General features: G+C 33.1%; 1 protein-coding gene, 1 long non-coding RNA gene and 1 pseudogene across 9 annotated transcripts; all 3 read left to right on the forward strand.

Moving 5' to 3' along the window:
- The first annotated feature begins 864 nt into the window (after positions 1–864).
- LOC149515328 (uncharacterized) lies at positions 865–2,083 on the forward strand (annotated as a pseudogene).
- A 116-nt stretch (positions 2,084–2,199) lies between these two features.
- Positions 2,200–2,862, forward strand: LOC149515329 (uncharacterized). Its single transcript, XR_016326864.1, has 3 exons — positions 2,200–2,274; positions 2,379–2,454; positions 2,541–2,862. It is a non-coding gene; the product is annotated as an uncharacterized LOC149515329 (long non-coding RNA).
- Positions 2,863–9,490: 6,628 nt separating this feature from the next.
- Positions 9,491–13,897, forward strand: LOC111302816 (putative RNA polymerase II subunit B1 CTD phosphatase RPAP2 homolog). Of its 8 annotated transcripts, none has more exons than XR_016326451.1 (10): positions 9,491–10,182; positions 10,274–11,023; positions 11,116–11,309; positions 11,439–11,702; positions 11,949–12,107; positions 12,306–12,460; positions 12,876–12,947; positions 13,090–13,176; positions 13,355–13,436; positions 13,577–13,897. XR_016326451.1 is itself a non-coding variant. In XM_022898656.2 (8 exons), the coding sequence occupies exons 1-8, from the start codon at positions 9,603–9,605 to the stop codon at positions 13,639–13,641; spliced, it is 2,181 nt and encodes a 726-aa protein (XP_022754391.2). In that variant the 5' UTR covers positions 9,491–9,602; the 3' UTR covers positions 13,642–13,897. The 8 variants fall into 8 exon arrangements, 2 of the variants coding, with proteins under 2 accessions (XP_022754391.2, XP_022754393.2); XR_016326452.1 differs by having other exon boundaries at positions 12,940–12,985; XR_016326453.1 differs by lacking the exon at positions 12,876–12,947 and having other exon boundaries at positions 13,302–13,436.
- The last annotated feature ends 9,382 nt before the right edge of the window (positions 13,898–23,279 follow it).

Below are 23,279 nucleotides of genomic sequence, written 5' to 3' on the forward strand. Positions count from 1 at the left end.
TATTCTTAAGATTAAAAACTAAAAATTAAAAAATTTAGCATAAAATCAATTTTTAATGATGTAATAAGTAATATTAATATTTCTAAATATAAGTTTATTTTGGTTTTATACAAAATAGTAAGTATGCCATCACGTGAAGAATTCCCTAGTAAAGGAATACAGGGTGCGCCAAGTGATGATATAGGTTGGCATTTTGGAACACTTGTGCCAAATACAAGAGGAAATATTTCATGTAAACTTTTTGTGATAAAGTTGTAAAAGGAGGAATAACACATTTCAAAGAACACATTGCTCATAAAACTGGCAATGTTGCACCATGTCCCAACGCTATTGGTATGTTATTTTTTTTAATTTCTTTGAAAATATTATTGTTAATTTCTTAATAAAAATTATAAAATTACATAAGCACGTGCAATTAATTTTCTCTTTTTTTTTAACTATATTATTAATAGGTATAGTAAGAGAAAGTATGATGAAACTCCTTCAAGAAAGCAAATAAAAAAAGCTGACAACAAAAGAAGAAAAAATGAATTTTTATCACAGTTAAGAGGAGAAGATGATTATGAAGGATTTATTGATGAAGACATTGTTACTAGACAAGCCGTGCGAGATAGTATCCAATCACAACATGAGTGGCACAGAAGACAAGAATTCAGACAAAGAACTAGTGGTTGGAGTAACATATATGAAGAAAGATGAAGCTCTCATGGTTTAGTTGCTGAATATTTTGAAGAAAGAACAAGGAAATCAACTCCAAATGAGTCTGAATTTTCATTAAGGGGAGCTGTTCCTGAATTTGTTAGAAATAAAAGTTCAAGACAACCAAAAGTAAGTGATTCATTTCTAAAGACATTAAGAAGAAAAATGGGTGAATCAGTATTAAAATTTTTTATATATGATCGACTTCCTTTTCAATTATCAAATTCCCCATGGTTGCATAATTTGATTTCTGTGACAGCAGAAGTTGGCCAACATGTAAGACTTTTAACACCTTATGAGGTCTCAGATGTGTATTTAGAGTCTGAGTATCAACAAGTTCATGAATGGGTTAATGGATTAAAAGCTTATTGGAATGAATTGGGTGTCACTTTGATGTGTGATGGTTTGACCAATAATTTGAATCAAATGCATATTATTAATTTTCTTGTTTACTGTAATAAAGGGACTATTTTTTGGAAATCTATAGATGTCTTAAGTGTTTGTAGTAAAGATACAAACTTTTACTATAGATTATTAGATAAAGTTGTGGAAGAAATTGGAGAAAAATACATTGTTCAAATAGTCACTGATAACGAGGTAGCACTTAAGGCCACAGGAAAAAGACTAATGGAGAAGAGAAAATATTTGTATTGGACAGCATGTTCAGCTCATTGTTTGGACTTGTGCCTTGAAGATATTGGGAGGAAAAAAAATGTGGCAAAGGTTTTAGATGATGCAAAGAAAGTGACTTGTTTTATATACAATCACATTTGGACTGTTAATTTGATGAAGAAATATACACAAGGGAAGCAAATACTTCGTCATGCTCTTACCCGATTTGCCACTCATTTATACAATTAGAAGAAATAATGAGGCAAAAGCAAAGTTTAAGAGAGATGTTCAATTCAAATGTTAGTACTTAGTAATTAGTATAATTATTTAAATCTAGCATATTTTTATGATATTATTGTTTTAAAATATTAATTTAAAATATATTACTCTAAAAATTTATTGATGAATATATAAGAATTTAAAGATTCAAAATGGGGATAACAAAAATCAGGACCTGCTTATGAAGTCAAAAAAATCATTTTGAGAAAAGATTTTTGGAAAAAAGTAGGTGATATAATAAAAGTTTATGAGCCATTGGTAAAAGTGTTGCACCTTGTGGATGGTGATGAAAAACCAACAATAGGCTTTATTTACGAGGCTGTGGATAGAGTTAAACAAGCAATTCAATAAACTTGTCGTTATTCTGCTGAATATGAAAAGATTATTGACAATAGATAGAGTTTCATGCACTCTGACTTGCATTCAGCTGGTAAGTAAACCAAGAATATAGATGGTATTTAAAAAATATGTTTATTTTTTATACTTAAATTGCTTATATATTTATTTTTTATTACTTTAATATAATATTGTTATAAATTATGTTTAGGTTTCTATCTAAATCCACAATTTCAATTTGGAGTTGAACATTCTGTAAATGTATTTAAGGAAACATTAGAAGGTATAAAAGCAGTTATTGAAAGATTAGAACCTTCGATAGATACTCATATCAGAATGATTAATCAGGTTATTATTTAATACTATTTTATAACTTTAACATTTGTTTTATGTATTAAAAATTAAATTATTTTTTATTTATTCATTTATTATTGTATTTTCAATCGATGTAGTTGTTATTATTTCGAGACAAGCATGAAACATTTGGTAGTCCACAAGCACAAAGAGCTTGAAAGCAAATGAATCCAGGTAAATAGTAAGTTAAATAATTATAATTTATTTATATTATTTAATTGTATAGCCCATTGAAATTTAATTTAAATAATTTTATACAGCTGAGTGGTGGATGATATATGGCACTTGTGTTCCTGAATTACAAAAACTAACAATCAAAGTGCTTAGTCAAACAACATCTGCATCAAATTGTGAACATAATTGGAGCACATTTAGCTATATTCACACCAAAGCAAGAAACAGATTGAAGTTTGAAAGACTCCAAAAACTTGTATATACCTATTATAACATGAGGTTGAGGATGAGACATCATAAAAGAATGAGCATTGATGAAATAAATAATAGTTTTAATCCTATTAGCCTTGATCATATTTTTGAAGATGATGATCCACTAACAGAATGGCTGCAAGAGAAAAAAAATCCTCTATTAGATGGTCAAAACTCTGATTGGTTGCCTGCAGATAATTCTAATAATGAAATGAATGTTAAACGATCACGTCAATCTCAAGAAAGGAATGTGTCTCATTCAAGTTCAAGTCCAACACCAAATCAGAGTGATGATGGTGGTGGTTTAAGTCCAGATGATGATGGTGATGGTGATGGTGCGAATTTTGGTGATAATATGGATGTAAATCGACCTTCCAGCCCACTTAGAGGAGAATTTGGGCTTGCTGCTACTGGTGGACTTTTTATTAATATGGCATAATATGAAGGAAATCTATTTGCTAAATCTAATGAGGGTCAAAATGCACTACAGCTCGATCAAAAGGAAAAGCAAAGAAGCACCACTATGAAATTTCTAGAGGTTCTTCATCTTCAGGTGAGAGACCAAATTCTAGTAACTTTGAGTATAGTGAATCATCTGCTAGTACTCAAAGACATTACTATCCACCAGAACAACATAATTTTCAACCTCCTCATGGTTATCCATCTCCATATGGTTATTATCCACCTCAAATGTATCCTCCACCTCCTCAAATATATCCTCCACCTCAAATGTATCAGTTACCGCAAATGTACCCTCCACCACAAATGTATCATCCTCAAATATATCCTCCACCTCAAATATATCAAGAACAAAGGTCTCAGGGATGGAGATGGAGTTAACTTGGCTCTCAAAGTGAAGATAGAGAATTTGATCCTCCTCGTCATTCTACCATGTGATAAATTTGAAATATGTATCAATAATTGTAGTTGATGGAATTTGAATTTATTATATTTTTAAGTTTGTAATTTTATTTAAATTAAATGCTTGGTATTTAACATATTATGTTTTGTTAATATTTGATTTGTCTAGAATTAATATTGAATATGAACTTGGCCAAGAAAAATTTTATGGATAAACCAAATATGAATGCTTTTTATAATCTAAATAAAATTGTGAATAATTTTTTTAAAAAATAAAAAACATAGAGTGTCATAAACTATTTTTAAAATCATTGAATAAGAGTTTTTATAATTATAATTATTACATTTTATAATAAATTGTGCAAAAAAAAAAATTTCACGACCGTGATGACTGCAGTGACCGCAATTATCTCTGTTATATCCGAAAACGTGACAAATGCTACGCAACCGAAAACGTGACTGCGACCGCTATTTAAATCCCTGATGATGAGTTTGACAATGCAGCAACCACCATAATGAACCACTCTCCAAAAGCATGGGATCACATGCATTTTAAAGATATTATAGCCAAAGTTGCAAGTGTTGAACTCTATTAGAAGGCTGTGCATTTCTACTTGCAAGAATATCCTGATCTTATCAATGATGTTCTTAATTTACTTGCCCTGTGTGTTGACCATGCACGTGTTGTGGATATAATGAGGAAGGTACGTGCATCTCTTAGGATGTTAGGGGTTGCCTCGTGCTGTTCTTTGTAAATTTTTTATCCTCTTCTCTTCTTTTTAGAGAAAAATAATGCATGGAGAGAGTTCTGCCCATTATAATTTATTTATGCTTGCAATTCATTTAGTTTCAGGCTGGTCACCTGCATCTTGTTAAGCCACATATGGTTGCTGTTCAGAGCAACAATGTAGCTGCTGTGAATGAAGCTCTGAACGAGATTCATGTAGAGGAGGAGGATTATGACAGGCTTCATGAATCTATAGGTGTGCATGATAACTTAGATCAGATAGGCCTTGCTCAGAAGGTGAGAGGTTCTACCTTAGTTATTTTGTGTGTTGTGTTAAACTTTAGTTGTTTTAAAGTACCAAGGTTGGGATTGTTTTACAAGTGAGAATGGTTTGTATGAGCAGATTTGAGAAGCACGAACTTCTTGAGATGAGGCATGTTGCTGCTTATATATATAAGAAGGCAGGGAGATGGAATCAGTCTATTGCATTGTCAAAGAAGGACAATCACTACAGAGATGCCTTGGAAACGTGTTCACAGTCTGGTGATTGGGAACTTGCAGAGGAATTGCTTGTCTATTTCATTGAGCAGGTATTTTTTCTATTCTTTTTTTTTTTCATGCATACGTGTGCTAGACAGGCCTACTTTTACCTATTTTTTCTGTTTGTCTTATATAGGAAATTACTAAAGTTGAGTCCACTCACTAATCTAAATTTTCATCTCGTCTAATGTAGGGAAAGAAAGAGTGTTTTGTGGCGTGGCTCTTTGTTTGTTATAACGTAATCAGGCCAGCTGTTGCTCTTGAGCTTGCCTGGGCGAATAATATGATTGATTTTGCCTTTCCATATCTTTTGCAGGTGATTTCCGCCCTGTCACTAGTTCTAATTGTTAGTTGAGTTTTGAAGTCGTTATCCTCAAACTTTTTGCTTGGTTCTTTTTCTGGGCTTTTTCTCCCCAATAAAGTATATACGGAGTACACAGGCAAAGTGGACGAACTTATGCAGGATAAAATTGAAGCTATGAATGAGGTGAAGGCCAAACAGGAGGAGGAGAAAGACATGGTTGCTCAGCAGGTAAAGCTATATGCAAAATCTCTTCGATTTCTTGCCTACAAATTTTTCTCAAATTTTTCTCAGGGAGAAAGAGGGATAGGGATGGAGTGGTGTGTTTCCTCCTTGTGGAACAGTTATATCTTTTCTTCATGCTACAAAGTAGGAGATTTTGAAAGAACTGCAAAACTCTTGGGTGCTTTTAGGTGTCACTACTCACTTTTACTGGTGGTCAAGAACTAATTAACTGTTTTCATTGTCATGTGCTTGGTCACACAGAAACTATCCGTCATGTCTAACGATGTCAATTAAACCTTGAATAAGAACTTAGGAAGAAAACCAACTAATGGTCATTATTGGCTTCTTGATAGCTGATATGAGGCGATGCTGCCTTGGCAAGGAGAAAAGAAAGTAGGTACTTCAATCAGTCATCACTGCAAATGGGCTAGAAACTCTTGTTATTTTCCTGCCATATAAAGAATTTAGCAATTCAGATTAGTGTGATCACTCGAATGCTGTTAGAAGCACAATGAGCAGTCTATATTGTTTTCTAAAATGCGTTGGATGCGCTTATTTTCAAAAAGGCAATTAAACTGCATATACTACATGGTTTCTTATTAATATTATTATAACTTTTACTATACACTTGAGGTGCCTGTAATGGACGCCAATCTTCTTTCCTAAGAACTAATACCCATGTTTTTGGGTCACCTGCAGAATACGTATGCCCAGTTGCTGCCTCTTGCTTGACCTGCGCCAGCAATACCTGGAATGGGTGGAAGTTTTGCTCCATCACCTCCAATGAGTGGGATGGGGATGCCTCCAATGGCCCCATATGGCATGCCACCAATGGGTTGCTATTGATATCTTAGGAAACTACGATACACAAGCAAGGAACTTGTCAACTTCTACAAGGTTGAATCTCCCAAGTGCCCACAATTTCCAGTTTACATTTGAATGTGAAATTGATCTGCACAGTGGCTGTGAAATATTGAGGTGATAGCTTGCGTTCTTTGGTAATGCATCTGGTAATGAGCGGTGGTGATTATTTAGTGCCCAATTAATGCAGCTTTACCCCATAGTCGAGAACGTTAGCAGTTAGGTTTTTGACAACATTTTATGCAGCCTAGTGGTGAGTGAACAAATTCCATGGAGCTGTGGCAAGTCCGCGGCATGTGTAGGTTATTCTAGCTTAATCATTCACTATACAAATTTATATTTAGTTAATTGCTCCGACATATAGTTGCTTTGTTCTAAGAGTCCGAAATTTTATACTTGCTGTCTTTCCTTCCTTATTGTGTAACAGTTTTAACAAATGAATTATTTTTAATCTTCTGTTTTACTGCATTTCTTAAAATTTATTTTTAAATTCGTTCAAATTCTGTTTTGTTTGATATGTATTATGATTTTTGTACATTTCGAGAAATTACTCTAAACAGTTGATAAATAATGCTTGATCTAAATGAATTATGTTTGAGATGTTGTAGAGTCGAAAATATCTTTACCACTTGTGTTAAAACATTAGTGCAAGTTGAGTAAATATTTTGGTTGAATATCAGTTAAACAACTCAATTTAGAGTAAAGATGATTAAATGTAATATTGCAAATCTAGTACCAAAGGACAAAAAATGATTTGATAATATGCTTAAATAACATTATATTTATTGAGTTAGATTCGGTGTTTTTTCTTCCTCAATGGAAACCTTGTTTTATTAAAAAAAAAAAAAAAAGAAAAATGAAAAGAGCCGTGCAATGATATCTCAAATTGCCCCTTAGCTGGCAAAAGGCTATTCCGCGATAGAACAAGCCGCCCCACCACCCAAACGCTCTTCTTGGCCTTAAACATTCTGCACGCTTAATTTCAACGCCTTCCCACAATCACAAACAAACAATTTCTTCCTCTCTCACACTCCCACAACTTCCATTCCTCTTTTATATAAAAATTCTAGACCCCAAATATTTTCCACCATTAACAAACCAAACGCCTCACTCTCAAAAAACAATTATGGCAAGCAAAGAGCCCGATCACGAGCCCAGAGAAGACGAGGAAGCCCCCGTTGCCGAGGATGAAGACACCGGAGCTCAAGTCGCCCCTATCGTCAAGCTCGATGAAGTTGCTGTCAGCACCGGCGAGGAAAACGAAGATCCAATGCTCGATCTGTCTGTACTTTCAGTTTTTTATATTTCCGATTCAAATTTTCTCCGATTTATCTACAAATTCGAATGATCTGAATATCTATTATTTTTATTTTATTTGTTAGGAAGTCGAAGCTGTACCGATTTGATAAAGACGGGAATCAATGGAAAGAGAGAGGCGTTGGTACTGTGAAGCTGTTGAAGCACCAAGTGACCGGAAAAGTTCGCCTTGTTATGAGGCAATCTAAGACTCTCAAGATCTGCGCCAATCATCTCGGTTCGTTCTCTTCCTTAACTTTCTTTTCCTCAATCCTATTTCTGCTTCCGTTTTATTTTCTTATTTCATAATTTTATTAAAAAATATTTGTGTAGTGTTGCCGACTATGACGGTGCAGGAGCACTCAGGGAACGACAAATCGTGCTTATGGCGCGCTTCTGACTTTGCAGATGGTGAGCTGAAAGATGAACTTTTCTGCATTCGTTTTGCGTCTGTGGAAAGTAAGTATATTTTACGTTAAATCACTTTGCTTCCTTTTATTTGCTAAATGAAATTGAATCAATGTTGTTTCAATTCTTTATTTAGTCTAAGATCTGGAGCCGCCAATTAGAGTTTAGTAACCAACAGAATGTTTGAGAGTTGAGCATTGGTATTTTCTTCAAGTTGTTAGTGACTGGCATTTCGGTTAATAGTTGTAATATTTACCAAATTTTGGTTCTCTTATTGACTTTATGAATGTTTGGTTGTACATAATTCAAAGGTTTATGCTTGTGCTGGTGTCAGTTTCAAATAAGTATTTGGTGTAAATAATGGGTTGCATTGCAATTTTACAAATTTCTGACATGAAGTGAGAAACTGTGTTTACTTTTATTAACATCGATCAAAGCATATGAGGCAGATTCTTGCTGATTTTTCCCTTTAATGATGTGATATAGGTGTTTTACGAAATATAATAATAGTTATTTTAGATGGTTTTGTTTGTGTTTATATATGGCTGCAATGGTTTATCAAAAATTTCCTTTTGTTCCTTTATGGGCGGTTCTGTTCTCCTCCTTTAGTGGTTAGTGAAAAAAACTGCAAATAACAGAATATATGAAGAAATAAGAAATATTAGTAATAATAACTGTTACACCTAAATGTTGATTAATGCTATAAGCCTGTTTCCTTCAAAGTTGATGTGAATGTCAGTTTTTCACATTACTCAGGTAGCCCAAGTTGAGTTTGAATTGTACTTCAGCAAATTTTTTAATGGATAGAGTTAGGGATTTCCATGATGGCAATTTGAACTATCTTCACATGTTAGCGTTAGTGTTTTTCTTGGGTTTGATATTTCTTTGCTTGGAAAACTAATAAGATAGTATAAAGTTAAATTTAATTTCATAATGATGACAAAATGTCATTTAAATAAGAAAGGTATCCTAGGATGTTCAATTGAAGAAATTTTAAAATTAAATGTTATTGCTTGTGTACTAGCAATATGCTTTGAATTATTGAATATTTTTAATTCCTAAGTACTTGGTGTAATTTTGTATAATGGTATCCTTCGGCTGAATTTATAAGTCTTTTAGGCAAAGTTAATAGAAATAGTTGCATATATGATCTGGACTCTTTAATGTAATAACTATATCTGAGAGCTTGATATGTCATGATACATGTTTCATTGAAGTTTTATAGTTGGCTTTATTATTTCTTTTGTGAACAACAATAAAAATGTGTTATGAGAATAACAGAAACAGTTAATATAGATGGGTTTACATTGTGGTTATAGATGGCTACATATGTTCTTTGCAATTTGCCTTCTTTTTCCCTTTATTTGACAGTTCTCATTTTCCTTTTGGGGAACAAAGCCTTCTAGTTTTTACTGATTTTCCTTTTTCTTAAAATTAGATTGCAAAGCCTTTGTGGAAATGTTCCAAGAAGTTGCTAAGTCACAAAAACTGAAAGAGGAAAATGAAGATGGATCTGCTGCTGCTGGACTACTTGAGAAGTTGAGCATTGAGGAAAAGAAAATTGAGGGTAAAGCTCAAGAGGAGAAGGCTGTTGCAGCGAAGGAAGAAACTGAGGGCAGTCAAGATGTGCGTGTTCATAATGCTTTGGGTAAAATTATCCCAAAAAATTCATCATCAATGGTGAAGGATCAATCACTTTCCGTTTCAGAAGCCGTGCACAAGATTCAACTCCACCTACTCGACGGAATAGAAGACGAGAAACAACTATTGGCCTCCGGTTCCCTTATTTCTCGAAGCGACTACGAAGATGTCGTAACGGAGAGGTCAATTTCCAACATTTGCGGTTACCCTCTGTGCCGAAACCCCTTACTGTCCGAACCTCGTCGAAAAGGCTGTTACCGAATCTCTTTAAAAGAACATAGAGTTTACGATTTACAAGAAACTAACATGTTTTGCTTCACCGATTGCCTAATTAATAGCCGGGCTTTCGCTGGTAGTTTACAAGAAGAGAGGTGTTCGGTTTTGAATCATGAAAAACTTAATGAGATTTTGAGTTTGTTTGGGGACTTAGATTTGGATGATGAGGGTTTGGGGAAGAATGGGGATTTAGGGTTTTCGAATTTGAGGATTAAAGAGAAGGGGGAAATAAAAGCGGGGGAAGTTTTGTTAGTGGGTCCTTCCAATGCTATTGAAGGCTATGTTCCACAAAGAGAGTTGATTTCCAAGCCTTCACCTTCAAAAATTAGCAAAAATGAAGGTGAGAACTTTTTTTTCCCAATTATTCAAGTTATTATTTATAGAATCACTTAATTATGTTTAGTTTAAAAAACATTAAATTTTTATTGCAGTGTTTGCCTCTAGTATTTCCAAGCTGGGTAATAGCAAAGGAGATTTTTTTGTTAATAATGAGATTGACTTTACTAGTGCTACGATCATGAACAATGAGTATACCATTTCCAAGAATACCAGTAGTTTTACACAGAGCCAAAGAATGAAGCTGGGTAGTACAAAAGAATATTTTGTTACTAATGAGATGGATTTTAATTGTGAAATAATCATGAATGATCAGTATACTGTTTTGAAGACACCCTCAGGGTCAAGACATAGTTGTTTTGGTTCAAAAGTGAAAGAAATGGAAGGAAAAGGAATTTGTAAAGACTTTGAGGAAAAATGTCTGATGTCAGGATCCTCATCTGCTTTGAGGGAAAAGGATTCTAGCATTGTAGAATTGCCTCCAACAAGAAACATCTACCAGAGTGGTCTGGATACAAGTGCTGAAGCAAAGAAGGAAGCCCATGCTAATAAGGCAGCAACATCAAGTGAGACTGTGCTTAAATCCTCTCTTAAATCTGCAGGAGCAAAGAAACTTAATCTCTCTATTACTTGGGCTGATAATAAGAAAGTTGACAATGCTCTTAATGGCAACCTTTATGAAGTTAAAGAAATGGATACGCTGAAAGGAGATCCTGAAATATGTGGCAGTGCAGAAGATGGTGATGACGAAAATATGTTGCGATTTGTATCAGCAGAAGCTTGTTTGGCATTGAGCAAGGCAGCAGAAGCTGTGGCATTTGGAGATTCTGATGTCACTGATGCTGGTAGGATTTTGTGTGCTTTCATTGAATTTTGTATAGTTTGAATGCTGTATTCAGTGACCTTAACCCCATTTTGTTGCAAAAAATATGTACAGTTTCTGAAGCTGGGCTTATCATATTGCCATGTCCAAGTGAGGCAGAAAAGAAGGAGCCTGTGAAGGATGTTGATGTGCTTGAACCAGAAACAGCCCCTGTAAAGTGGCCAACAAAATCTGGGATTCCACGTTCTGATATGTCTGACCCAAAGGACTCATGGTTTGATGCTCCGCCAGAAGGTTTCAGTTTGACTGTAAGTCTCATAGACCTAACATTACCATATTATTTCTCCATTTTTGATAGTGTTAACAACATTGCCATATTATTTCTGCATTTTCTACTTATGTTGATTGCTTCTCTTGCTCTTTTTGATGTCCACCAGCTGTCAACTTTTGCAACCATGTGGAATGCTCTTTTTGAATGGATAACATCATCTTCTTTGGCTTATATCTATGGAAGAGATGAAAGTTTCTCTGAAGAGTACCTAACAGTCAACGGGAGAGAGTATCCACAGAAGATTGTCTTACAAGATGGGTGTTCCTCTAAAATTAAAGATACTCTTGCTGGCTGTATTTCTCGTGCTTTACCTGCTATTGTTACTGATCTCAGACTGCCAATACCAATATCTACTTTGGAGCAAGGATTGGTACTAATTCTGAATTTTGAAATGGTTAATCATATTGAGAAAATTGATGATAATTCGGATTAGGACTTTAAGGACATTGAACTGGTTTATTTGGGAGGTTTATTGTATTGTAAGATCATTTTTCAAGCCATAACTTACTACTTCTGCTTATTAATTAAAGCTCTTTTTACCAAAAAATTTCCTTGCACTTTTCATGTTCTTGAGTTGAGTTGCTTCTGAATGTACTCTAAATGTTCTTTTATATAGTGGCGCCTACTAGACACAATGTCTTTTATGGAAGCGCTTCCAGCATTCAGAATGAAACAGTGGCAAGTAATTATTCTTCTGTTTGTTGATGCTCTTTCTGTATCTAGAATACCTGCCCTCACTGCACACATGACTAATGGGAGGACACTTCTTTATAAGGTGAGGCTCTGAGATTGTAAAGGTAGTCTCTTGGTATTGTTCAATGTAAAAGTATAAGTTGAATTCTTGAAATGTTCAATATAGTAACTAAAGCTTGATATGTATGATGACTGCTTAGGTGGTTGACACATGAAAAACAAGAGTTTTTGTGATATCATGATATATATGATGACTGCTGTCTTTGTTGGTTGCAAATAGGTGTTGGATGGTGCCCAATTAAGTATGGAAGAATATGAGGTTATGAAGGATCTCATAATACCACTTGGCCGAGCACCTCATTTCTCTGCACAAAGTGGTGGTTGATGTTATAGTGAAGTCATTACTCCAGCTCTTGCTGATGGTATTTGGATAATGTATATAACTCCCTTATTTTTTTTTTCCTTGGAAGTTGTCAAAAATTATTCCAAGATTCACTTATGGACATCCCAGAACTATAATTAGTTTGTTTTTGTCAATGTATGATGGGAATATGGAAATATGCTAGTTGAAGGATTGAATTCTCTGGTGTTTTTATTTTATGGTTTTCTTTCCCACCCCATTAGCTACCATCACCTTCACTATAAATATAATTTGATGCAAAATCTAGGCACTGATTTCTTCATATATATTCTTTTCTTTTATTGAAATAAGGATTTGAGCTGATATTATTAATTATATATATCAATAGCAGCATTTGCTTGGTTTCTAGCTTACCCCTTAATCTTGTTGAATTTTTTCCCCCGAACCTCCTGTATACTTTGTGTATTGACATTGTTGATCATTTTTTAGTCTCTGATAAGTATTGGATATGCCCCTGACTATTTATTCCTTCTGCAAACAATTTTGAGGACAGATCCACAGGTATGCCGATTTGTTTGCATTTACAATTTTTGGCGATGGTGTGTTTTCTGCTCATATGTTTCAGGTCTTCGTATGGAGTTGACTTTTTGTAGTGTTAGAAACTATCTTAACTTTGGTGCTTGCATAACCTTTTTAATGCCAGGGTGCTGCTAATTTTGCTTTGATGATGTCCCAAATGGAGGGTGGTTGTCCAGTTGATTATAACACAATAACAGATCTATTCCTTCAGGTTTGCTTGGTCCTGCTTTACTTTTGAGTGTTTACATGCACATGTTTTAAAGCAAAGCAATCATGAAAACAATTCAGGCCTTGAAACTAGAGTGAAAGTCTTCACCTTCATTGTTTTCGTTTCAGCATCTTTAAATTTGTTTGAAGGAAAAAATAAGAGATGTACCTTTAAATTTCAGAGGAACTTGATTCGTGAGGCAACTGATTTTTTGTTGGATGCTAAAGCCAAATTTACCAGAACATGGATACCTTCAAACGAAGGTGTGCTTTCTCCTCTCTCTCTCCCTTGCTGTAATTTTTATAGCTGTCTTTGATGCCTTTACCATATCAGTTTCTCCTTTTACGATGCACAGATAGAACTTCATCTCTGATCTACTAACAATGTACATTCCAATTTGCAGGTGCCGCTTCATACTATCATAGAAATAAAAATGGGACTAACAGGTGTTCAGGAGAAAAGACATAAGCTCATGGATCGGACACTGGTTCAAGAAATTTGTGTTTCTGGATATTGGATTGTCCAAATATTAAGATGAAATTTTCATTCATTTTATTTCAATTCTTTGTCAAAATAAAATATGCAAGTTTCAGCTCCTGGTATTGTGTAACATGGTGGGCACAATGGCTTGTTTCATAAAATGGTTGTGAAGTTATAGGTTTCTATGGCTACAAATTAATTTTATATATGAAGATTATCCTAGCATTAAAATATGTTTGATCGATTCCTTGATGTATATCTTTTTTTCTTTGTTTTTTTTGTTCTCTTTTTTTTTTTTTTTTGCGCGGGGGGGGGAGTAGAGGAACATTCAATTTCATCTTTAGTATTTTACTTGCTTGAATTTTTGAGATTTTAATTGTTATTTTATTTACTTTTTATTTCGAATTTTATCTTATGTTAAACGCTCTTAATATAAATATTTTTTTTGAAGTTAGGCTTTTAAAGATATTTTTATTTTGCTCTTAGTATAAAAGATCATTAGTTGGCGATTGTTTTGGAATAAGAAATTTAATAAGTTCAAATTGACAGCAAGTGGATAATTTTTTTTTATGCGAAGGATAAAGAAAAATATTCATTTATTATTTCAAACAAGATAATTTAATTAGAAAAACAAATTATTTCAAAAAAAAAATAATTTTTTTTTTGTTATAACCATTAATTATTTTTGCGTGATCGATATTTCATCTTGTTTTCAACTTAAGGTTTTTATGATAATAAAAATTAAGTTGTATTAGATGTCACAAATTTGATTACTCAGTTCATAAAAAAAGCTTATTTTGGTTTCAAATTATTTGACACTTTTGGTAAATAAGGGGGAAAGTTATTAATGTATAAAACAAATTGTCTTAGGCAAGAATAATTTTACTTCTTTTAGTCAATGTACTTTAAGACGTGAAATAAAGGTTACTTAGAGAAAGAAAGTTCAATATTTTTTATGTCTATGGTTATCGAAAGAATTGTGATGATTTAATTATATTGACAAAATTTGACATACATTGAATTACCAATTAAAAATTTGAAAGAGTATTTTGCTTGATTTTCGAAATTTAAACTAAATTTTTAAAATTGACTTCTTTTGTTTATTGCCCAAGAAAAGATTATTATCTTAATATATCAAATGATAACAAGGTTCGCAAGTTAAAGTTCATACCCCTTAAAAGTTTATGACTAGTGAGTAAAGTTATTTTAAAAAGGTTGAAACATAAGAGTAGTCAAGAAAAGGTGAGAAGATATTTGATAAGTTTATTTTTTAAAAGAAATCACCAATTACCTTAAGATTCTCACAATTTAAAAACATATATTTCCCTTTGAAAATGCTTATTCTTTTAAAAAAAAATTTTGATGATCTTGAAAATCGTTTATATAGACTTTATTTTCAAAAAATTACGGATCAATTTATTTGAATTTATATTACACGAGTTAGAAAACAATATTTGGAAATCAACAAAAATCTAAAAATTAAAAGCCATTTTTTTCTCAAGCCATTTCTTTTTTTATGACTTTTAGGAATTAATTCAAATTCAACAAAATTTTTTATTGTTTTGCTATTTTTTTGAAAAAAAAACTTAAAATTTTAAAATTGAAAAGGAATTAAAAATTTCCAATGTCAACAAATTTATGAGATAATATGATGTACCATAACCATTCATTCAATGCAAACATTCAACCTAATTTAAAATTCACATTCTTAATAGTGCTCTTAAAATGATATATAAGCTTAAAAAAAGTCATTTCTTTGGAGTTTCAACTTTAGAATCTTGATCATCAATTCCACCACTATCAATTATCAAAGTCATCGACTAGCTTTTTAAACTTTGCAGGATTTGCATCGATCAAAGATTGAGCCATATCCTTAAAGGCAATGTAATTTTTTATGAAATGTCCTTTGACCCTATCGAGGTATTCACATTTAGTATTGGGATCATATTTTTTTGGGGTATGAAAGCTTTCTAGGCTTTGCAAGGATAAGGAAAATCATATAGCTACTGACAAGTAATGGGAAAAGCTTTGTGTAGGATATTGGAAGCGAATGGTGTGTTTTGACTCTCTTTCTTTTATGGTTCTATGGCCAACGTTAATTTTTTGTTTTATGAATACTTATGGTGAAGGACTCTAGGAAAGGGACATTTGAACATAAGGATCAAATGGTTAAAAAAAAGTCATTGGCTAGAGGTGTCAAATGGTAAAAAGGTTAGGAAAGTGTGGTGACCAATAACCATCCACCAGATCTTCATGTGTCATGCTAAGATTTTTCTCATTTCGCCCTTCAATAGTTATTTCTTAAGCATGTTCACCATAAATAATCCATTTCTTTCATTATAAATCTTTACACTAGCATCCATAATTCTTCTTTTTTGTATCTTACCCTCGATTCTACCCATAGTAAATAGTAAATCTACAAATTCTAAAAAGGCATTACCGATCATCCTATCATAATAAGAAAAAGGAAGAGTATCCATAAATAGGGAATTCAGCTCCCTATTAGTGAGGGATAGTCGTATTTGTGATGCTACCTTTTTTCATATAATAGCATATTCTTTGTAACTTTCATTGAGGCTCTTTTTTATGTTTTGAAGGGTTAATCGGTATGGATTATTTCTAACATGTGTTGATATTGCTTTAAAATTGTTGAAGATAAGTCCTTTTAAGTATGAACTGACCTATTTTCAAATTATAGTACCAGTTAGTAGCTATCCCCATCAAACTTTCTTGAAAGATGTGAATAAGTAATTATTCATTATAGGCATACCCAACAATTTTGTTATAGTATCAAGTCAAATGTATCTTAGGGCATCTGTTTCCATCATATTTCTCAAGTATCGAAACCTTGAACTTTACAAGATTACCAAGTCAGAAACTAAGCTAAGCTTATTGGCATTAATTTTCTTGAAAACATCATTTCATTCTACCACCCTAAGTCTCTTTTTCAACTCATTGTACTTGCTTTTAAACTCGATATTCTCGATCAGTTCTAGCATTCCTTTCAGCTTCTTATGTTCTTTAGGATCATCCAAGTTGGGTATTGTGATGGAATCATAATAGGTAGCCTTGGGATTGACATATATATGAACCAGAGATGGTCTAGTTTTGGTATAATTAAAAGAGTGGTAATCTACTAGTGGTGCTTATATAGTATGTGGATTTTGAGCATAGGGATGTATGGACCCAAAAGGGTACAATAGTTCTTTAACAATAACTCCTTCTCTTGCCTTAGATGTTTCAATAATTGCCTTTTCTTCTAAAAGCCTTGACAATATCAATTTCAAATCCATTAATTGTCTTTTAATATCTTGCCCTATTTTCTTAACTTTTCCTTTCATCTCTTCTTGAGCCTGTTCAATCATTTTTATTCTACTAGTTTAATTTTTCATGTTGTGAACAAAACTAGTGTCAAAAGATGTAGTAAGAAATTAGCACTATTGAACCTTTATTTTTTGAAAGAAACAAGATTAAATTTACTTTTCATGATGATGAATGTGCTTGACATGATCATGGATGCATGAGTGGTGTAAAACATTATCAATATGCATAGATGCTTAGGTGATGAATATTTGTATACATATGATGCTTAAGTAACAAAAATCATACCGCCTATGCAAATGTATATGTAATGGGACGCAACATCATATTACAATGGTGGTGAGATGTGGTCACATGAAATGCAATATGTACAATGCACATTTTATAGAATCATATTATTCATGAATCTACATGAATGACTAATGAAAGGCATGTATATGATTGACAAAACATATTTATATGAGATGCACTAACATATTTTATGCATGGGTTACAATGCATGTATAATACAAATCCAATGAAATTGACACTAACATATAGGTATGAGATGAAGTGCATGTATTACTTTTTATTTTCAAATGCAAAACATGATAAAAATAACCACAAAAAGGATTAAAATAATTGCAAGGGTCAAATTCAAAATCACAACTCTTTCTCTTTTTTTTTTGGTTCTTTCTATGAACACAAATCTTAAACAAATGCTAAAGCAATCAAATAATATACCCCAAAGAAATTTCATCAGTTGTGTCCTTTTATCTCTCCCTTTTTTCTTTTTTTTTTCTTATTTTCATTATTTTCATTCTTTTTTCTTTTACCTATTGCTTATTTTCAAACTATTCCTTGATTTTCCAAGATAACTCACTAACAACAAGACCTATTCACGATTCTCGAAGTTTCATAAAAATCTTGTTGATTGAATATCCAAGACAAAATGTCTCTAATGCTTTATGTAAAAAAAAAAAAAATGATGCCTGCAACAAAATTTAGAAAACATATAAAACTTAAAAAAATTAGTAAAGGAAAGCCTTTTAAATGCAACGCGAAACGGTAAATTAATGTTCTCAAACAACTTTTCACTTTTTCTCCTTTTTCCCTTTTATCATTTTTTTTTTCCATTGCCCCCTTTTTTGTTTTTTTTTAATTTTTTTCACTTTTTATCAGATCATTTTTTTTTGCAAGGCCCACCAAATAGCTTGATCAATTTTAAAACTTTTCTTTTTATTTTTTTTTTAAAAATTTGAGAACATAAAAATGAAATAACAACTTGATTCTAAATTTAAAAGAAAATTTAGGTTGGAACAAAAGGGATAAAATATCTCTTTTCTTAATGTTTTTGCTTATTATTTGTCTAACGAAGAAATTAAGAAAACCTCTTTTTGTTTGTTTCTTCTTTTTTTTTTTATAATTTGTCTTTTGCTTTTCTTTTTTTTTTGCTTTTTTGCTTTTTTTGTAAAAAAAATAATAATTCGAGAAAACATTTTCTATGAAAAAAAGGCATATAAGTTTACCAATACTCAAGAAAAATTTTTCCTTTTTTCATGGTTTTTTTTTATTTGGTCAATAAAAAACTATTTTTTTAAAATTTCATTTGTGTTTGTTTGTTCATTGGAAAATACTAAAAAGATACTTTTTTTCAGAAAACATTTTTCGAAAATGCAAATTTTGGACAAGTGCTAAACGAATCGAACTATATGTAAAAAAAAAAAAAATTTATTAAAGGAATGTTTTTCTTTTATTTGTCTTTTTTTTTTCAAAATTTTAGTTTTATTTACACTATTCTAAACCTTAATAAAGATTGTATTAGGATGTTCCTTTCGTGTCATAATCTAAGTAATTTTTATAAAAAGGGTTTGCTCTACCTAAAGCCAGTTCTTTAAATATTAGTGTATGCTTGGTTCGGATTTAGCCATGTCTAAAAGCTCCTAATTATTCCTCGTTGGTGTCCATAAGACTAGTAAGCATCATAATCCTCACCCATTATAGACTCTAAACAAAAAGAGGTTCAATCTAAGTAGGAGTACTTCACTTGTCATTATAGAGGTTGTCACCTCACGAGAGCATAGGTACTCTGTCACGGGTCGAGACTTAAGCTCTGAACCCGCGCGGCTCCGGGACCCGGGCATTCACCCTTCCGGCGTCCCAGATCAGCCTTCCACCATGGTTCACACCCTTGTGAGGTATTGTCCGCTCTGGCCCCCCTGACCTCATGGTTTTGTCCTACAAAAAGGACCTCACAAGGCGGAGATGGTGTGAACCCTTTTATACCCCAGGGACCTTCTTATTATGTTCGATGTGGGATTCAGGACTCCCCCTTAGGTCCGTGACATTCTCCCGCACCCAACCTCGTGACGCCCTCGTCACGGAGGCCGGCCACCCTGCCTACCTCCCTCGAGGCGCTCGGCGTAGATCGAACGGTTTAGGACTGGCTCTGATACCATTTGTCACGGGTCGAGACTTAAGCTCCGAACCCGCGCGGCTTCGGGACCCGGGCATTCACCCTTCCGGCGTCCTAGATCAGCCTAACCGCCATGGTTCACACCCTTATGAGGTATTGTCCGCTCTGGCCCCCCTGGCCTCACGGTTTTGTCCTACAAAAGGCGTCTCACAAGGCGAAGATGGTGTGAACCCTTTTATACCCTGGTGACCTTCCTATTATGTTCGATGTGGGATTCAGGACTCCCCCTTAGGTCCGTGACATTCACTTGTCACGGGTCGAGACTTAAGCTCCGAACCCGCGCGGCTTCGGGACCCGAGCATTCACCCTTCCGACGTCCCAGATCAGCCTGACCGCCATGGTTCACACCCTTGTGAGGTATTGTCCGCTCTGGCCCCCCTGGCTTCACGGTTTTATCCTACAAAAGGCGTCTCACAAGGCGGAGGTGGTGTGAACCCTTATATACCCCAGGGACCCTCCTATTATGTTCGATGTGGGATTCAGGACTCTTCCTTAGGTCCGTGACATTGGACAATACCTCACAAGGGTGTGAACCGTGGCGGTCAGGCTGATTCGGGACGTCGGAAGGGTGAATGCCCAGGTCCCGGAGCCGCACGGGTTCGGAGCTTGAGTCTCGACCCGTGACAAGTGGTATCAGAGCCAGCCCTATACCGTTCGATCCACGTCGAGCACCTCAAGGAAGGCAGGCAGGGTGGTCAGCCTCCGTGACGAGGGCATCACGAGGTTGGGTGCGGGAGAATGTCACGGACCTAAGGGGGAGTCCTGAATCCCACATCGAACATAATAGGAAGGTCCCTGGGGTATAAAAGGGTTCACACCATCTCCGCCTTGGGAGGCGCCTTTTGTAGGACAAAATCGTGAGGCCAGGGGGGCCAGAGCGGACAATACCTCACAAGGGTGTGAACCGTGGGAGGAAGGCTGATCTGGGACACCGGAAGGGTGAATGCCCGGGTCCCGGAGCCGCGCGGGTTCGGAGCTTGAGTCTCGACCCGTGATAACTCTACTCTCTTCTTAAGCGGATGGAGCCTGAGTATAGAGTTCATACATGATATGAAATGTGGCATCATATGTGTGAGAGAAAATAAAATTGCAATCTCTACCCTAAATGCCCCACAATTTAATATATACATAAAATAACTAATGAACAAATAATATAATTAAAATGAAGTGCATGTAAAAATTTTTATTACTATTGTTTATCTAAAAAAAAAATCAATTAAGAAAATAAAAGTTAAATACCAATTAAGACCACTAAATCAAAATTAAGGATAACACATAATTAATTTTTTGCTTGAATCTCTTAAAAATGACATTGCCAATCAAGTTGATAAGCTATCATAATAGTTTTTGAGGATCGTTAGATGAATTTGAAAATAAAAAAGAGTCGCTATTAATCTTTTTTAACTACTGTATTGACTACCTATTAAAACTTACCTTCTTAATAAAATCTTAAAATTAGTTAAGATTTATTAAAAAGATAAATTTTAGGTCTACAAAAACAGTTTGGATTTAGGAGTTGGTTAAAGATTAGTACCCCCACAGTACCTGTTTAAAATTATATCAATTAATTATGTATTATCCTTTAATTTTGACAAAAATGATCATAATTTTGGTATTTAAAATTAACTTTCTTAAATTTTTCTATTGTAGTAAAAATATATTTTTATTTTTATTTTTTCATCTTGGTTGGAAAAATAAATAAGAACCTTGTTTATTAGAAAATTTTTGAAAATATTCCAATACTTTAACAATATTAAAAGGAACTTTCTCCCTTAAGAAATTTTTAAGAATCGCTACTTGAAATTCTAAAAAATTTTGTCATTTACTGTTCATATTTATCTTTACAATTAATATTTATAACACATATAATAAAATATGATAACTATAATTCAATTCCGATAATATTTAAAAAATTTATTTTTTATTTTATTTATTAAAATGATAAGAAATTTTTATCGAAAATGATTCTAAATTTACATTAGTGACATTTTAGATAAATTTTTTAACTAGAGATTCTTAAATAATCACTGCTCAAATTTCTTTGGAATTTTATCCTTGGAGATTTTTCTCGTTTACTTTTATAATAATTATTAATATTTAAAAGTTATGTAATAATATAATTAGCTATAAATGAATTTATTTCCTAAAAAATGCATACCCTTATAAATATTTTATATTTTTATTTCTTCTTTAATTAAGGAAAAAAAATCTTTATATTGAAAAGCATTTCTAAATATTCTAATACATTGATAAAATTTAAAAGTATTTTCTCACCTAGGGAATTGTAGAAAATCACTACTTAAACTTTTTGGAATCCCATCATTAAAGATCTCTTTTACTTTTCCCCTCTTTTTATATTTAATTTTGAATTTATTATTGTTATTATTACTTTTAGGAAAAATAAACGATCATCATAAGTGATATTCATGTGTCATTACATTAACTAATCATCACAAAAAATCTTTTAATCTTTTTCTTTATCAACATTAAAGTATAAGCATTTTAGGAAATCAAAGGAAAAAAATATTTTATATTGAATACTTTCTTAAATACTCCATTACTTGGGCATAATTTTTTTAAAAAAACTATCCTTACTAAGAGACTTTAAGGAATCATCACTTGAATTTTCTTAAAACCTCATCCTCGAAGCCATTAATATATTTTTTAAAATTATTAAATTCCTATGACATGAAAAACTAGATTAGTTAAAACTAAATTTATAATCCTAATTACTTAATAGTTTTTTTTTTTCTAAGAGTTATTGCTTTTATTATTACAAATAGTTAAAACTATTTAAATATGTGTCCATTTTTAAAATGTTCATACAAAAATAATAAATAATTTGATAAACAAAACTAAAATAAATTTATCTCAAAATTGATCAAAATTCATTTCAAAGAAAGGGTTCAAGATAGTTGGCTGTAACTTGGGCTTATCCAAATCAAGCAATCTGAGCTTGGTCCAAATGGGATCAAGTTGGGTTTGGATTGGTAGAGTAATTAAGTGGCCCAAATATTAACATACCCCAGAGTTGGACAGGGCTTGGAGTGGACAAAGGCTTGGAATGGACAAGGGCTTGGAACAGACAAGGTTGAATAAATAGTTGGTTGGGTCTAGGCTCATGAGTAAGATTAAATCAATTTTTTTGTTGGGCCGGGTTGACCTACCTAAATTTATTTTTACTATAAAACCCAAAGTTTTGTTTAACTCATTTTACTGCCTCCTTAAAAAAAAAACTAGTTTTTCTTTAAAAACATCCAAGCAGCTAACCCTAAGACTACTTTCATTTACCATTTCAGCTACCAGAACTTCTTTTTCCCTTTATTTGTTTCTATTTTCTATTTTTTTTTCTCTTTGTTTTCTCTTTACCGCAACAATTTCCTTTTGTTTTCAATGCTTCTAGCCCAAAAGCCTCTTCAACCACTGATCGCCCATTTTGTTACTGTTATCGACTTCTCTTTTCTCATCACTGTCAAAAGCTCACTGCTTCACTTCTCCTTTTTTTTATTCCTTTGTTCTTTTTCTTTCCTTTTTCTCTTTTTCTCATTTTTTTTTTGTAAGTCGAAACTAATTTTTTATTTTTTCGCTTTTGCTTTTGCAAGAAGGCTTGGCACTGAGGTTCTCTATGAAGAAGATTGTGATTTTGATTTTTTTTGGATGGGTATAGTTTTTTGTGCCTTTTTTTTTGTTTGGGTAAATGTTGCTATTGTTTTTTTTTTTTAAGAAAGCTAGAAAATTTTTTAGTTTTTTACTTTTCTGTTTTAGTTGGGGTTTTTTTTTTATTGTATTCTGCTGATTTTTTAGTAAAGCCCTTTAGGTAATTTTTTTGTTGCTTTTGGCAAAGCTCACC

Source organism: Durio zibethinus, chromosome 13 (assembly GCF_047325235.1).
Source record: "Durio zibethinus cultivar Kanyao isolate XHJ-2024 chromosome 13, ASM4732523v1, whole genome shotgun sequence".
In the NCBI taxonomy this organism is placed as follows: domain Eukaryota; kingdom Viridiplantae; phylum Streptophyta; class Magnoliopsida; order Malvales; family Malvaceae; genus Durio; species Durio zibethinus.

Bases quoted from the DNA above. Each gene is read 5' to 3' on its own strand.
- LOC111302816 (XM_022898656.2), top strand. From the start codon at position 9,603: ATGGTGAAGGATCAATCACTTTCCGTTTCAGAAGCCGTGCACAAGATT. The intron at 12,108-13,089 runs GTGAGGCTCTGA...TTTTAATGCCAG, and splicing joins GGAGGACACTTCTTTATAAG to GGTGCTGCTAATTTTGCTTT. The intron at 13,437-13,576 runs GTGTGCTTTCTC...TCCAATTTGCAG, and splicing joins ATGGATACCTTCAAACGAAG to GTGCCGCTTCATACTATCAT.